Source organism: Amaranthus tricolor, chromosome 6 (genome assembly GCF_026212465.1).
Source record: "Amaranthus tricolor cultivar Red isolate AtriRed21 chromosome 6, ASM2621246v1, whole genome shotgun sequence".
Classification (NCBI taxonomy): domain Eukaryota; kingdom Viridiplantae; phylum Streptophyta; class Magnoliopsida; order Caryophyllales; family Amaranthaceae; genus Amaranthus; species Amaranthus tricolor.
Genome location: NC_080052.1, coordinates 8,994,854 through 9,012,649, shown reverse-complemented (window position 1 = coordinate 9,012,649; position 17,796 = coordinate 8,994,854). Strand labels below are relative to the sequence as shown.

The following is a 17,796-nucleotide window of genomic DNA, read 5'->3' as shown; positions in this document are numbered from 1 at the left end:
CTATAGCAAAGCAAATTGCACTTAGACTATCACAATACACTGTAGCAAAATCCTGTGCAAAACACAATTCACCGACAAGGCCTTTGCGCCAAATAGACTCCTTAGCTGCAGAAGTTAAAACTATGTATTCAGCTTCAGTAGTAGGCAACGTAATCAAACACTGCAATGTAGACTTTCAGCTAACCACAGAGCCACTCAAAGTGAACACTTATCCGGTCACAAATCTTTTGGTATCTACATCAGTTGTATAATTAGAATCACTATACTTAGTTACTTAACACTCCTTACCCATTAAGTTTTGATAATGTAAGCAAATAGAATTTGATGGGAGAGAAGTTAGTTGTTGGGTTTCGGCTTCTGCATTTATGTCAATTGATTCGAGTTTTGATTGTATATTTGATTTGTTTTTGGGGAAAGCAATTGCATGCTGCGCTTGGAATGTGTACATAAGACTTAAGTTTATCCAAGAAGCCAGACTCCGAGACATGAGATAAATGAGTTGAGTACAAGATAAAACTTTGCGCTGGCAATTCAGTTTTGTATGACACCGTTTCACCTTGAGAAGGACCTATGTTATTAGTTTATTTTTTTAATTGATCACTTTAAAACTGAAAGTAATCACTTTAACACATTAATTATATATGAGTCAACTCAATGGAGATAATTCTTTTATGAGATCATTTGTATTTTTTAAGATATAAATTCCAAAGTAGGGAAAATTAGAAGGGAAAAAAGGAAAATAATTGGCATGTGGAATTGAGACTCAAATTATCTAAATTTGTTCAATTAATAAAAGCACATCAAATTTATACCACATGCCAATAGCAGCTTAAGATAATTGAAAAATGCCTAGTTGCATACAATTTAAGCTTTTAAATGAAAAATTATTTAATTTAACGACTAAAACGCAATAATTCTGATTTTAAAGTCAAAAAAAATACTTGAACAATAACAATATTGACATAAGATTTCGATTTTCGAATCATAATGCTTCCTTGATGGATGTATATTCTATACACATCACTTGTGAATAGGAATTTAATTCAATTTCATTTACTTCCTTCATCTTGTTTGTCAATAGGAATCAAATCATAATTAATATTGTTATCACTCAACTTCATTACCCTCTCAAACAAAGTTTTACTTATCATTCATTCCCTTACCTCGCCCCCTTATTTGCCTTACCCTTTCCTTCTTTTCCTTTCTCTCCTAAATTCTTATCCAAAATATGTGCAAAATAACAGTTCTAAAGTTATACAATTAAGAACGGCATGCAACAAAGTACAACCAAAAACCTTTGTAAAAATACTTTCAAATTAACTGTTATTATAATTAAAAAGCAAAGTGGATATCTGAGATACAAATACCAAAATTACTACTAGGCAAAATTTCTCTTCCTTCAATTTGTTGCTCACTTTCGGTTTTTTTCAAGTTTTTTTTTTCTGGACTCCAGCTTTTCAATCTTAGCTTTCTTGCGTTGATTATGAATAACCATCGACTCATAAAGCCCTCTTTTCTTGCGTGACATTAAAGATTTTGACATGTCCTCGGCTTCGTCATCAATCACATCAGTTCGCTCTTGATCACGAGACTCTACGTTTTCATTAGTACTCGGCTGCTTGGGACCAGAATGGCTGACACCTTCAAGTTCCATTTTCAACTCTTCGTGATATTGTCTTTCAAGACTCAACATCTGCATCAAACATTTTAAAAGCTTCAAAGATCAGAGAGAAGGAAATAAACATGCCAAACTGACACCTTCTCGCATTGAACTTTCTTGCTCATGATGAAAATATTAAAGAAGGTGATTCGGTAACACAAAGAACACAAGTCTAAAATGAACGCGGGTTTCATCCCCCTAGACAAATACGATAAACCTTATCCAATTGTATGCCTAACTTCCACAAGATGTACCTTTTGCTTTCTTTCAGCTGCCTTGTTTGCTTCCACACGATCAGCAATGCCTTCCAATAGTGGGTCCAGAATGTCATCCTGATCTTCATTTCCAACAGCAGGCACTGGCAGTACTTGTTTCCTAGCAGCAGCCTGCAGTTGCTTAATCTTTTGTGCATAATCAGGGATATACCCTTCTGCCTCATTATCAACAAAGGGAGACAAATGTGGAGGAGGAATCCTACAAAAACATTGCACAAGGCTTCAGCACATGCTTAACTAAACATAATGAGCCAAATCTAAAACTCAGACACAGCTTTGTAAATGAATATAGGATCTAATACGCTTCTCTGCACGACAAACTCCATGGTCACGAAAACATTTATTCGTCAAAAGATGCACTTATATATACAGAATATCAAACACATTGTGCAAGGAATCATTGGCCCACGACACTTGAGATGAGAACCCAAAGCGATTTCTCAAGTAATATGCCAAAACAAGATGAGAAATCCCAATATTTCTCATATCTCATATCACTTCAAAAAAAATTATATATATAGACATAAAAACCCTTTTTAAAAATACAATAATGCCAAAACCTTAATCCCAACAATATGGAGTCAACTACATAAACCAAAACAATTCAATGTTGAAAACCATCTTCTAACAGAAGAAATACTTTATTCAATCCTAGAATCTCCTAGTAAGCTAGGACTAAGAAAATCAATTCCAATGTTTAACTACTTATATTCTCCTACTCATCCTTTCTTGAAAGCAACATGAGAAAAAAAGCCATGCAACTTAGAAGAAAATCAAATCCTCACAACATACCTTCCCACTACATAATCCTCAGTTGGTAGTATTATGCGAGCATTTACGGAATCGAAGACCCATTGTGGCTGAATATATTCTCTAGAAAGGAACATGTGATTCTGAGTTGGCCGATCAACAATCTACAAAACAGAGAAGGAGAGTAACAGCAGAGTTAATCCACATGTCCATAATGCTAACAGAAAACCAGAGGGGTAGGAAGGGATAAGGGGGTATAAGTCAAACATTAATCCTCAACTAGCAACATGACAACATAAACCTCAATTAGTGCAACTATTTACTTTGCCAACTGCAATTAAAATATATATATGATCAACACCAAGGCAATTCCACAAAATCACCAAGATCAACCCGTATACAATCATCAGAGACAGCATTTCTTACGTATCAAATTAGGTTTAACGACTAGTAAGTTTCTTAACCACGAATAAATAATTTCACAAGCTTAACTCCATGGCTAATACACACTTAGTTCCCAAGCAATTCACTTTTCTTCTGACCTTTAAATTTTTTTCATACCTAGCTTGTAAATTTGAAATATAGGTGGTGAAGTTTTAAAATCTTTCCCTCCCTCCACAACACCCATCTAGGAAGTCAAACATATCTTCAAAACAACTTGAATGGTAAAAGATGACACAAAGGTGTATTTGCAAAAGGATTTTCATCAAATTTCCAATGCAAGTAAAACACTAGGATAACATGCAAGACAAATTAACAAGACTACTTCAAAAAAACATAATTTGCATTGATCATGTAAACTATTCCAACTTTCAAGCAGCATTAACCCTTTACAATTTTGACTCCTCATCTTGCCTTACAGACACTAGACACTTAAACAATGCTAAGGAGTCCTTACCTAACACATCAATTGTCAAACCAAAACTCAAATCGTCTTAAGAACATACATCACACAACATTTCATTATATTCCATTAGCTCAATGTCATTAAGTCCTCCACCTAGTCTCCTGTGCAGTTAAGAGAGGTCAAAGATAGTATGTACACAACAGAGAATAATGCAAATACATAGTAAAAACATCATGTGATAAGTAATCATATAAATGGAGATGAAGTTAAAATTCGATGAGAAAAGTGTACGCTTGTATTTACAAATGAAAGGCTCAAAGTCTCCATATCAGAAAAAAAAAAATAAAATGCGATTGACATATTTGGACTGTGTTTACATGTCTCGAAAAACATGGATGATGGAACATGTTTGATACAATGGTATTTACACGCACACATAGTAAAATAGCTTCAAAGAACGCACTGAACAATGAACATACAAAAAAATGGTATAACTTCAGAGAGAAAAATATAATATAATTCAATGGATCATGAAAATTCAAGCATGCCAGTTTACCTCGACGCAACACAAGTATAGAAAATATAAAACGTAAACGCCTTCATGCTCCAAACCGATACATTAATCATGGGAATCAAAGCATGACAGCTTACCTGATGAGTAATGCTAGGATCAGACTCCCCAAATGGAGCTCCATCTCCCTCCCAAGAAACCTTCCCACCAAAGGCCGAGATGACAAAAAGCAACGGCTCCCTTGGAACCTAAATTCAAATTTACATTAAAACATGCACTAATGAATTTTTTGCAATGCATTCTTATATAATCAAGAACAAAAATGGAATCTCGTTCGAAGACAAGATCATAAAAAGTAAGAATATGGTACACAATGAGATAAAAACAAACATCACATTAAGTTAAGAACAAGATTTCAATAAGAAACACAAAAAAATTGAACTACGTAAGAAAAAAAAATTGTTCACACCCTGAATAGGGCATGCCACACCAAGTAAAAAAACTTGTCCACAGGATAACATAATATAAAGAAGCACAATTTTAAGAGACTGATCAATCATTTGCCAGCCAAATGCGGTAGCAATTGCATGTGCTACGATATGTATAAAACATGATAACAATGAAATTTTCAATTGTGTCAACTCTAGAAGAAAAAATTTACAACATTGGATAAAAGAAAAACCACCTCTCTAGTCAAAAAGAATGTCGCATTCTCAAAAAGAGATTTGCACTCCTTTGTTTCTTCATCTCCATCATCCTCTATCTCGGCTTCTTCAACAAGATGCATCAAGGCTCCAGGCTCATTGGATGCGAGCTGATGATGAAGTTGTCCCAGCGTTAGCTCTGATTCATCTGGATATCCTTGTAATTGTTTCTCTTGTTGCTCGGGTTTAGTAGCAATGTATCTTGAGAGTGCATATAGATCTGCAGTACAAACGAAAAAATCGGCAAATAAGGGACTTAAGAGTAGTGAGATTTCACAATCTTATACCCGCCTCCCTGATGAAAACATGAAACAATTATACCCTAGAAAGACTGCCCAAAAAAGTAAAACATATCTCCATAATACATTTTTTCTTGACACAATTTTTCAAGTATATCTGCTAAAATTTTTAGATTCACACGCTGCTATAAACGGTGACCCATACTGGCCTCCCACACTTAAGTCGCACAAAATCAAACAAAAGAGAGGAGGCAATTTATAATGGTAAGTCACACATAATTCATTGGCAGAGATATACTCAAATGCTCAAGTCCACATACATAAACAATCACTAACAATGCAATTTTCACCTGAAATGCTTCTAGGCTCCTATCTAAAAATGTCTAAATTTGGTGAAACTCATAGCAGTCACACGATCTTATATACAAGGTCGCACCAATACGGATACGGAAACAAAAAAAATTACATGAGGGAAAAGACAAATTCCAAAATTAAATACTTTGGAACTTTAAACGGAAAAAAAGTTCTCTTAATATTGATTTCTCAAGCTTGTTGAAACTAAATTTCATGAAATTGTTTTGAAGTATCACAAGAAAAGTCCATAAGGTGTAAACATTTTTCAAAACACTTCCACAAAGGATACAACACCATTTGAAACTTTGAAAGTCAGCCAACACCAGAGAACTCTCTCTCCAAGTCAAAATAAAACGACATAATAACAAAAGCTCAATGTACACATTTTTTGGAGGGGGGAAGACTTGAGAGGATACCTGCTGCTAATGATTCCAAGCGAGGATCCAAAATTGGTGGATACTTCACACCTATGGAGTGGTAAAGTTTGAAGTTCACAAAAGCAAGAAGTGTCTGCAGCAGTACAAAAACGAGAGTTAAAAAGTTTCAGCGCATGATAACAGATGTTAGAAAATGTAGGCTAAAATGTATTGTAGGATGTTAAGCACAGGCATTATTATTAATGAATACCCTGGCTTTAGAATAAAAAATTAAACTTAAGAAAACTTGCTATTTGAGAACATGAATAGCATGGATAAGTAAGTGTAAGTACACAAGGTAATTGTACAAGAACATTAATAAAACACTTTATATAATTTTTTTTTTTAGTTGACTCTAGTTGATTTTTCACATTATTGACATACTGACTTGGACTACATTTTTTTACTATATAAATATAAATATAAATATAAGATTATGTATCAACAATCAAATCCAGATAGCTATGAAGTTTACTAATGCATAATTTCATATTATTCACAAGAATAGTATAAAACAAAGGTTGCTATTTAGCTGAACTAGAAAAAAAGTTGCACTCAAAAAAAAGAGCCACCATTACCTCATAGAATTCCAAAAATGTTAACATCACTTTAAAATCAACATCAGCAGTCACGACTTGTTGTAGTGAATGGGGAACTACCCAAACTATTTTTTGTCCCTGCACCTCAGCCTACCACATGAATAAAAAAACATATGATTAGAATATATAATCCAAAATTGTCACAGAAGTTGCAGAAACTAATATTTCATGTGATACCTAATTACCTGATAATAAATCCCTTTCACTGAAACGAAAGTTTTGCGCAGCTTGTGAGTACAAGCAATGTATGCTTGCCATTCATGACTTAACCTAAACCAAGGCAATGTATCATGAGTATGAGAGTATATAACCCCAGTGTTAGCCAATTCAAAGGTAAATTGTTGTCGCTTAACCTACCTACGTGAATTATGGATATGCTTTACATCAATTTGTTCATTCTGTAATGTTGGCAAAGCAGCAAAGAGGTGAACCATGGTAAGAGCATCATCCAAATCTCCTAGTGCATCAATAAACCTTGGGTACCTGAATCACACCACAAGAAAATTAGATGAAATAGAACAAAAAAACAAGAAAGACAAAAGCTTTGATAATACAACACTAATAAACACCTCTCAATGATTTGCCTATCTAAATTGTAAGTGGGTTTGTTTTGTTCAAGACGAAAAGCACGCTGCATATTCTTCTTAGCCCTTGCTTTTCTAATCTTCTTCTCATGGGCTCTGATTTCACGATGTTTATTCAGAAGGGGATCATGAAGGATGAAAGCTACATCCTTTGTATGATAGTAAGTTTGATGATTTCCTTTGATTTTCTTCTTAGGGTCTCGAGGATATATACCCTTCCAAATGCATAGTTTCCTGAAGATAACAGAGAGATGAAAAATAAGTAAACATACAGGAAAACAAAGAGGTTCAAAATCAATCTTCATACCGGCCACCGGGTGTTTGGTTTAGGGGGGAATCATCGCCATGAAAAAATTGTTCTTCCCATTTTCATTAGTTTGGTTTGACAAAGGAACTAAAAACAAAAAACTAGGGCGGAAAGGAGTTTCTCATTACTTTGAGAAAATTCTTCTCAAATTAAAAAATGACAGTTAACCGCTCTTCCATCCTCAACCCATCAATTTTTCCTAATAGTTTTCCGTCAAATTAAACAAAAGAAAATTAATTATCATATGCATTATCCATTAGTAAATAGTATCCAAATAAGTCCACTCCAAAATTGGTATAGAAACAACGGAAATTATAGGCCTTTGAATTCCTCCCCTTATGTCCCCTCCACTTTCCTCAATCCAACAAAGTGTAAAAGTTTTCCATCAAACCAAACAAACTAAAATCAATTATCATTTGCATTTTTCCATTGTAAAATACTTTCCAACCAAAACAAACACCTCACAATGACAATCAGCAGGAGATTTAAGTAAAACAATAGTGACTAGAATTGTAATAGCAGCAATCAAATTGTCAAAAAAAAAAAGAGGAAAAGCAGAAAAAAGAAGGAAAAAGGAATACCTGAAGAGAGGAAGAGTGACTTGAAGTTGCTTGACGGCCTGGGAACGAGTAACATACTTGGCGGCGTTTCCTTCCTTTTTCTTGCCCTAAACAACGACAAAGAGAAAAAGGAATAATGATGAGAAATAGTTAAAGACGGAAGAAAAAAGTATGAAGATGCATTAATGAAAAACTCACCGGAGGTCTGTAATGTTTCGGCATGGTTGTCTTCTAGATAGGAAAACCTTGCTTTCTGATTCCTGAACTCTAAAATAAAACTGCAGGATCGAAGAGGCAGGGTTTACTTATGCTTGTTGACTAAGTACGAGAATAGCTTGCAGGCCACGGACTTTATTTTTTAGGTTTATTTTTTAACTAAAACTCAAAAATAGAAGTATTATTTTTATTATTATAGCTCGTCTTGTATGAAATTGTCTTACATTATGACAGACCCATATACTTTGTCTATTTCTCAAAGTGATCACTTTGTAATTATACATGACCAAATTTTCCCTTAAAAACAGATAATAATGCATGCTTAATAAGAGAAACAGAATTTGGACCAAAAATTTAAAAAGAACAAAATTAAAAAATACCAGAAGAATCTGGACAAAACCAGATGCATAAAAATTCAAAAAAAACGAAAATCAGTAATAACACAAGAAAAACAGAAATACACAGAAATACATTAATTAAAATATAAAAAAAAAATCACTAATAAACACAATACAAACTAATGAATACAAACAAAAGGGTTTAGCCATGAAGAAAAACACATACAAACTAATGAACACATTCAAAATAATGAACAAATAAGAAAAAAAACAGAAGGAAAACATGAAGATTAAACAACACATACAAAAACACACGAAAAACTTAATTTAAACCAAAAAAAGAACAAAATAAAAGATAAAATCAATAGAATAACCTTGAAGAGTAGAAAGACTAAAAATCAAAGGTAATATGAAGAGATTGGAAAAGAAATAAGGAAAAAAGGGTGGGTTTCGCCGTGAGAAATAGGTGAATGATAAGATATTGGAATGAGTAGAATGAGAAAAGACATGTAATGAATTAGGTTTTGAGGAAAAGAAACTGAATGAGGGAGCAGGGACAGAATAAAAATTAGGATTAGGGGAGTGTGAGTGGGAGTGGGAATGGGACGGCAAGTAGGGTTAGGTTAGTTAACTAGTTTTGGGCCAAATTTGTAAGAGTAAAATTAATTATAAAAAAAAAAAAAAAAAAAGCACCAAATAAATAAGAGCAAAATCAACTTATTTCCAAATGTAAGCGCCTAAATCTCAAACCTGAGGTATGGGTCTGTTCACACTTACTAACTACGAACAAGTGGTTTGATTCAAAAAAAGCCAAAGAAGCTGTTCGTACTTACTAACTGCGAATGATATGAAAACAACTAAAAAAATAATAAATAAAAAACCAATATTGGATACGTTTCATTTACAAAGTAATAATATGAAAATGACTAAAAAAATGATATGAAAATGACTAAAAAGTTAATAAAGAAAAAATCATAACTAACGTCACATAACACTACTTTCTTTTCTCTTACAAAGTAATGTGGGACCTAAACTTCAAATCCTCTTCTTCTCGAATATTGGTTACATTTCACTATTTTCGTACTGTTACCTCATTCACCTCAGCTCGTCTATTAATCTTTGATTTTCATGACATTTCCAATTGCCCTTATTTAAAATACATAAACTTGCCAATTTAGTCATATTTCTTCTTTAATCATTATATCGTCCACCTTGTCATATATACTTCCATTCTACTCTATACATAAGATAAAGTATCTCGTTAATACATAATAATAAGATATCTAGCCCATTGATGTTGCATTAACTAATACAACACCTTAGATCATTCTTATTCTTAGAAAACTCTTTATTACTAACAACCTCTTTTAATTTAATTTGTGCAAGGATATTGTTCTTCACTATTAACTCTCAGTAATCATTCACTCCCTACTATACTTCTTATTTATTTATTTAGGTGCTTTAGATATAAGTTCCCCTCCCCCCCCCCCCCCCAAACTAAGACCATTAGGCACTCAATTTCTTTAGAAGACAACATTCTTGATAATTACTCTTAAAATGTCAATGAACACTAAAACAATCACAATTCACATTTCAATACCCGAAACTCTATATCTCAAACAGGACACGTATAATGTGACAACTCTAACTCAACTATCTCTTCACCCTTTGAGAATGACATCGCCCTTACATTAAATTCCAAATAATCTTTAAATACATTTGAGTTCCACAAGCCTTGTCTTTTAATTTTCACTCAATCTTTACTTCAGAAATGGTTTAACCATAAGTCATAAGCAAGGAAACATATATGTCATCAAACTCTAAGTCTTAACCAAATAAATCACGGTTATCTCCTAATGCAATGACTATGGTATATAACATGAACTCGAAATGCTATGTCCTAATGCCAGTCTTAGTGGCGACTTCCTCCATAATCGAATATGTATTGAAATATCGCTTCATATTAATTTTCTTTTTATTATTATTGGTTACATGTATTTAATCCTGATTACCGATACAAAAAAAACCTTTTCACTACAACCCATTTTGAAAACTTCTTAGGACTTCATTTACCGTTTCGGAACTTTCATTACCCAACTCTAAAATTCATATATTTTTGTTTTCACTGTTCGTGCGAATCACTTTTTTTTCTTTTAACTTACCACAAAGTAATCTTCATGTCTTCCCACAACTAAGAAAACTTGCTAATAAAGTTTTCTCTCTTGATATAAAAAATAAACAAATAAATAAATATATAATCAAGTCTTTTTGGGTAAAGATTCCAATAAAGTAACTAAAGGACTACTTCAATATATCATCCGAAGCAAATATTATTTTGAAAACAATTTCTACTTAACAAACACTATAATTAACGTCAAAGAACCTTTATGGTATGTAATTCCATACTAAAGTAAAGGGAATAAACTCGATCTAGTAATTGATAAACACATCAACATTATCATTAAGAACTATCTTTATTCTCAGTTCATTCTTAAAGTCTCACAACATAATATGCTTGACTTAGAACTATCAAATATAATATCACCCAATTAGCTTAATTTTTATCACGAAAACATCAAACTCCATTATTGTATAACTTTGAAAACATAAATTGATAAACATAATAATGTTACACTAAAACTCAGCATTAATGTAACTATAGTCAATTTCTAATATCAATAACCTCAATTTAACCAATTTGAAACTTGAATAAACATAACACACAAAAATTTCTAAATTCCTATTAAAAGTACACAACCCCTATGATCAACATCAACTAGATCAATATCATAAATGTTTTACAACACCTAGAATTTTAAAACTACATTCACGAAATTACTAATTGATCAAACCAAAAGGTAACATCATCTTACAATCAAACACTATCAAGAGTCTCTTTTAACTTCAATGCATTACATTTTAACGACTTTAATTACCATAATCCTTCAAAACATGTGACATGTCCTAAGATCCCAGTTGAACTCGACCTGCTCTATAGTTATAACCTAATCATACCATTATCTTTAAATATAAAACTATTTTATAAGTTTGAATTTATTCACAATGATGTGTAACTTTTTATCATATTACATCTCTTGTTCTTATTCTTATTTAAAACACTTATACTCTTGCTTGTACGACTACTGGCCCTAACAGTGTCACTACGATAACCTCAATTATTAATTAAAAGGTTTCAGACAATAATGCAAAATATAATGATGTTACACTTCTAGAAGCATATTCATATACGTTTCACATTAAATTACTCATAGAGTTATATTAGACACATTTTACAATATCATTTCATATTTAGCCTTAAAAAGTCCAACACTTAAAAAGAAATTGAAAATTACATCAATTTACATTTCCCTTGTAACTTTAGCAAATTATAACTTAGTCAAAAATCACTAAATTGGTATCATTACCACAACAAAAGAAATCAAAAAGAATTTCATTATCATTTGATTAACAAGGAAATAACTTCAAGACTAAGATGAACTAATAAGCTTGTCTAAATAAAATGTAAATAAACTACTAAAGAGTGAAAGTAAAGCACATAATCAACCAATATTATACACATACTAGTTTATGTTAAGAAAAATACACACACACACACACACACACACATATATATATATATATATATATATATATATATATATGTGTGTGTGTGTGTGTGTGTGTGTGTATGTATAAATATATATATATATATATATATATATATATATGTGTGTGTGTGTGTGTGTGTGTGTGTGTGTGTGTGTATGTATAAATATATATATATATATATATATATATATATATATATATATGTGTGTGTGTGTGTGTGTGTGTGTGTATGTATAAATATATATATATATATATATATATATATATATATATATGTGTGTGTGTAAATATATATATATGTGTATGTGTGTGTGTGTGTATAAATATATAAATATATATATATATATATATATATATGTGTGTGTGTGTGTGTGTGCGCGCGCGCGCGCGCGTGTATCCAAACATATAAAGCTTAGGTTATATAAGCATCACCCCTAATAAAAGTACAAGATGCCACAAACTAGCTAAGATTTCAAATATCATCTTTTATATTTGTATAGCGATAGCTTATACATAACACATAATTGCAATAATTGCTTTAAAATTGCCATACATGTTCAAAACTACTACTATAAAATGTCAATTGTTATGTCACAGCCATATCCATAACATAATCATAAAGAATAACTGCAACGATCGTACTCATAGGCATATAATTGCATATGCAATAATAATCAATATGCATGAACATGTATAATGCACCTAACCCAAGTCTACCCATACTCTCAAAATAGTTTAACTACAAAAAGTATCATTAAAGAAACACGAAGCGTTTAAAATAGGAATCACTGGCTCTAGTAACCACCTGTAACACCCCTGAATTTCCAACCCTCTATACAGAACCAAAACCGCAACGGAACGGAGGAAATTCAAGAGTTACATTAAAAATAAAATAAAATATAAAATGAATAAGAAATAAAATGGTTAAAGTTTGATTGATTTAATTAAAGGGATTAGAAAACTCCAAACAAGATTGTGCGGGAATTTCGGCAACATCTGCCCTAAAATTTGACGCACTATAAAAAAACGCGATCAATAAAACATAATAGAAAAGAGGCATCATCGACCCTGTAACAAAATATCACGGCGGAATGCTCATCGCGTAATCTTCAGTCGACATGCTAAGCATGGATCGTGATTCCAATGTAAACGCTTGGGTTTGAAGAAAGATACAAGAATGATAAACCATTTAAACATACAAGCCACAAAAAAACAACGCAACGGAAATAACTTATACAAAGGAGGACATGTGCCTCAAACTCAAGACATAACCAACTTAATTAAAAAGAAACTATACGTAGGCAATAAGATTATTGTACTCTTTAAGATTCTCACTCATTTCTCCCGTATGTAATGCAAAAGAAGCTCCTATACCTATTATGTCAAACTATGATCCTCCTACTGCTCAACATAATGACCATAGCCAAATGTATCATACCAGGAACATCATAGAGAGTCATAAACAAACAACAACAAACAGATACACGTCAGTATTCAATGAACTTATCACAATTAGAATCATAAAACAAGGGGATAGATGATAACATAGCACAACAATAACGAATCTACTCATCTGTCTAAACCCTTATATTTACTCATGATTTCTCTTTCAACTACTAATCCCTCAAAGTATATTCAAAAGTAGTAGATCTTTTCTTTATTCATGGTAGTGACACGGCCAAGGGCATTATCGACCACCCGGCGCCCATGGCAAAGTATGAGCTCATACCCCCTCCAGCTGACCCTCTCAGGTCCTACCTTTGAAAAAAACTAACACACTAGTGTACCAATCCAGTGAAGAGGCCACCATATTGGGATTTGCAAGGCCCGCATGGTAACACCTCGGTCAAGGGGCGGTATCGGCCACCCGGCGCCCAATGACAAAAGTATGCTCATACCCCCCTTACGGTGATCCCGTCGATTCTCACCAAGGGGACTACTAAATCAACTGGACATAAATCCAAGTTGAGTCACACCAACTAATCAAAACCAAGGCTCAATAACTAGGGAATCAATTCGATACCACATGCAACCATAGTGCGTTCTCTACTATTTAGGAATTTGTTCTCATAGTCTCCTAGTGCTTTCTATCTACTTGCCTATACCATTATTATGACTATTCGATAGCATAGTTTACTTTCCGGCGCTCTATAATTTCTAATACGATGCATATAATCACGAAATATTGATAGTACTTTGAAACAATGAATATGATAGTTAATTACTGCGTGTACGTACCTGCAAGCATCACTGCACGATTAAATGTTACAAAAGTCACCCAACTAAGGTTCTACTTTCCTCTTATGAACTGGGAACCTATACAAGTTAGGAATAGAACTAATAAGTTTCCTTAACTACTTTGTCATACCAGCTAAAAGCCAAAGTAACCACTATCATTCATTCATGACAAGTTTTCAATCACTTCTAGCACGTACGCAACTCATTCAACACCAATCATAATCATTGGTTCAACAATAACATAAGTCTTTCCATCGACAAAAGAATAAAAGGATTATGTGAACCGTTTCCTTACATCAACTAACTTTGAGTTATAACGATTCACATTATCTTAAAAATAAAACAACAATTCACACTTAAGTCTCACAATGTTAAATATAACACTAATATGACATGATGAAAATTCTTAAAGTGGTCATTGCGACATCTTTCGCTACATTCTCCAAAGCTAGAAAGATTACAATCGAGCATCACCACAAGTAACTTAACAACCTTCTACAATAAGTTGATATTATTCTCGTGGCCTTACTAAAATTATGTATTTATAAATTTAATGACGACCTAATACGAGTACTTGTAATCCACAACAATCAAGTCACAACAATTAGCATCTCTTACTCCCAATTTCACCACCAAAATCATAACTATAGTCAAGTTTAATCAAAATCATTACTAATTATCACAACAATAATTAACCAAGTCTTAAACCAACTCATGTTATTTCAACTAATCATAACACCACCAAAGTAGCATACAATGCACACACTACTAGTAATCTCATTTCTAAATCAAACCCTAATTATTTCATGCTCAAGGATAACACCATTTCTATTACCCATGATAAGATTAAATCAAATTTATACACAATCAACACACAACCCATAATTTCTAATCATACTTCAAACCCTAAATCATAAATATGTTCAATTCATCAATCAAACTCTTACCCACAAAAAGATTCAATGAAAATAATACAAAAATCAATACTAAAATCATAAACTTGATAACAATTTCAATTAAAAACAAGAGAAAATCAATAAGGGAAGAGGATATGGCTTACTCAGGTGAACAAGAGAAAGGGGTGGAGAGAAGAGTGGTTAGTGTGGTGGTGGATGGAGTCACGGCTCAGGGCTGCTGCTGTCACAGCAGCTAGTTGCTGGCCGCAGGGAGTGAAGTGGTTTCTGGTGGTGGAAGGGTGGACGGCTGTTCACTGTGGTGTGGCTGCCGGTTGGGAAAAAACGCCGCGCAGCTGCTGTGGTGAGGGTTGAGATCAAACGCCAGGGGTTGGGGAATCTTGCAGGAGGTGCCGTGAAACTGGCCGGCAGTCACAAGGGGCGGCACAACAGCCAGCCCTGGCGGCACAGTAGAGGGAGAAGGGAAGGAAGGAGGGAAAGAAAGAAGGAAGAAGGAAAGGAGAAGGGAGGAGTGTGAATTGAGTTAGGGAGGTAGTAATACCCACTTAAAACCCTTTTAACTCATCATATTTATTTTATTTATTTATTTGTTTAGTTTATTTATTTATATTTATTCTTGCAAAGGACTTTGTGTGCTCAAAAATTCATAAAATAATAATTTTAATTCGAATCTCTTTATTTTAGTAATCGCAAATTTATATATATATTTTGTTCTGATATAATTATGTTAATATTTAAATTCGTGTATGAAAGAAATTTATTAAAACTAATTCAAAAATAATTTAGTATAATTATAAAATCTCCAAAAGTTATTAAAATATTAAATAACGACGTCATAAAAATTTCGGGGTGCTACAGTTGTTGACTTTTTTTACCAAATCACTTGTTCGCAGTTTGATTGTACGAACAGGTATGTCCCTAAATACAGCAGTTTCTTTCTAAGTGCGAACAGAGAAAAACCTGGTCAAAAAGGGTTAACTTTCTTTTCACAGTTACTAACTGCGAACATAGGGTTCCTAATATGTTGAAGGCTATATAAGAGAGGCTTAGAGCATCATCAGAACATATGAGAAGAGCCTAATACATAGTATTAACTAGGGTTTAACAAGAGAGTTCATTATATCTTATGTTAGAGCATTTGAGGAAGATTGCCATTAAAGATTGTATCTTTACTTTTGGAGATTATTCTCAAAGATTATGTAAGGCTTATCATTGATGTATTAATGAGTATATTGACGAAAGTATACCATATTTGATGGGAGGTATCTAAGATACCTCATAAACACTTGTAATTGCTCTTATTGTTATTGTGCCCTGTTTTTATGCTTCTTTAACCTATTTTTTCTTCCCAAACATCCCAAACTGTTGCGGTTATCATTGTTGATTAATTATGTTAGTGGTAGTTGATAGAAGTTTTTATGGTTATTACTTATTAGTGATTTGAAAAGTTATTTGACATAGTTTTGTAGGTATATTATGTGGATTATTGTGGTATTAAAATAATGATCATTGTTATAACTCTTGAAATAATTATTATCAAAATATTATAGTTGCTTTATAATAACATTTGATAAATATGAATCATGTTATTATTTCAAGTTGAAATTTTACATTTTTAGTTTATTCATAAAGAAATTCTTCGTTATAATACTTCATCCATTCTTATTTGTTCTTCTCAATTTCTCAAAAGTAAATATCACAAAGTTCTTCCCATTATGAATCTTTCTATTTTGGGTTAACATTATGGACAAAAATTAATTATTTTATTTGGCTTACATAGTTTACTAAAAGGCCATCATATATTTACATTTTTAACCCTAAAAAATTATTTGATTCTTTCATATCAATGGTACTATTCCCTTCATTATAAGTCTCTTTTCTCTTTTCACTAAACATTTCACTCCTTTTTATTATTTCAAGCTACATTAATCATCATTTATTTCACTCAATAATGACTTTTAATACAATATTATCCTTCATTAGTACTTTTCTTAGTTCCTTCTTATATTTTTAATGGGAAGAACAAAAAAGATCGAAAGAAGAATATATTAATTAGATACTCGCGCAATGCACGTTTTTATAAAATTTTAAAACTTATGAATACACGTCACTACAAATAACTATCGAAATAGCGATGGAAAAATAGCGAGGGCACAGGTTGGTCGCCAGGGGCGACGGAAAGGCGAGGAACAAATAAGTCACCAAATTGGAAATCGAAATGGCGACGGGACACATGGTCGCCAATTCGTCCCCAACTGCTTTTTTTTTTCTTTTTTTTTATTTAAGAAACGGCGACGGGATCTTGGTCGCCATGTGGTTGCCAAAAAATGCAGTTTATTTTTATTTTTATTTTAATCAAGGGCAACGAGATATAGGTGGTCGCCAAGTTGTCGCAAAAAAGATTTTTCTTTTTTTAATAAAAATTGTTGGCGACATTCTATTGTTGTCGCCTTTTGGTCGCCATGTAGACGATAATTTTTGAACTTTAATAAATATAGGCGATGGTTTTCTTGGAAGCCAATTGGTCGCCATTACTTTTTCATTTTGAATTTGAAATATGGCGATGGGTTTGTCATCGCCGTATTATCACCATATTTTCTATAAATAAGACGCAGAATTGTTGTGCAGTGTATATTTCGGTAAGTAAAGAACTAGAAGAGGTTAGTGATTTTCTT

The 17,796-nt window shown here is 32.7% G+C and overlaps 1 protein-coding gene across 2 annotated transcripts; it reads right to left on the bottom strand.

The window, feature by feature from the left end:
- Window positions 1-1,243: 1,243 nt before the first annotated feature.
- Window positions 1,244-15,657, bottom strand: LOC130816009 (pescadillo homolog). Of its 2 annotated transcripts, XM_057682574.1 has the most exons (14): window positions 15,268-15,657; window positions 14,208-14,285; window positions 8,005-8,084; window positions 7,828-7,913; window positions 6,925-7,173; window positions 6,713-6,838; window positions 6,541-6,625; window positions 6,335-6,445; window positions 5,757-5,850; window positions 4,729-4,967; window positions 4,184-4,291; window positions 2,728-2,849; window positions 1,915-2,134; window positions 1,244-1,693 (listed from the first exon to the last, which is right to left on the bottom strand). In XM_057682574.1, the coding sequence occupies exons 3-14, from the start codon at window positions 8,026-8,028 to the stop codon at window positions 1,412-1,414; spliced, it is 1,746 nt and encodes a 581-aa protein (XP_057538557.1). In that variant the 5' UTR covers window positions 8,029-8,084; window positions 14,208-14,285; window positions 15,268-15,657; the 3' UTR covers window positions 1,244-1,411. The 2 variants fall into 2 exon arrangements, with proteins under 2 accessions (XP_057538557.1, XP_057538558.1); XM_057682575.1 differs by lacking the exon at window positions 14,208-14,285.
- Window positions 15,658-17,796: the final 2,139 nt, after the last annotated feature.

Bases quoted from the DNA above. Each gene is read 5' to 3' on its own strand.
- LOC130816009 (XM_057682574.1), bottom strand. From the start codon at position 8,028: ATGCCGAAACATTACAGACCTCCG. The intron at 6,626-6,712 runs GTAGGTTAAGCG...GCCTTGGTTTAG, and splicing joins CATATCCATAATTCACGTAG to GTTAAGTCATGAATGGCAAG. The intron at 2,850-4,183 runs GTAAGCTGTCAT...TCTGTTTTGTAG, and splicing joins ATCCTAGCATTACTCATCAG to ATTGTTGATCGGCCAACTCA.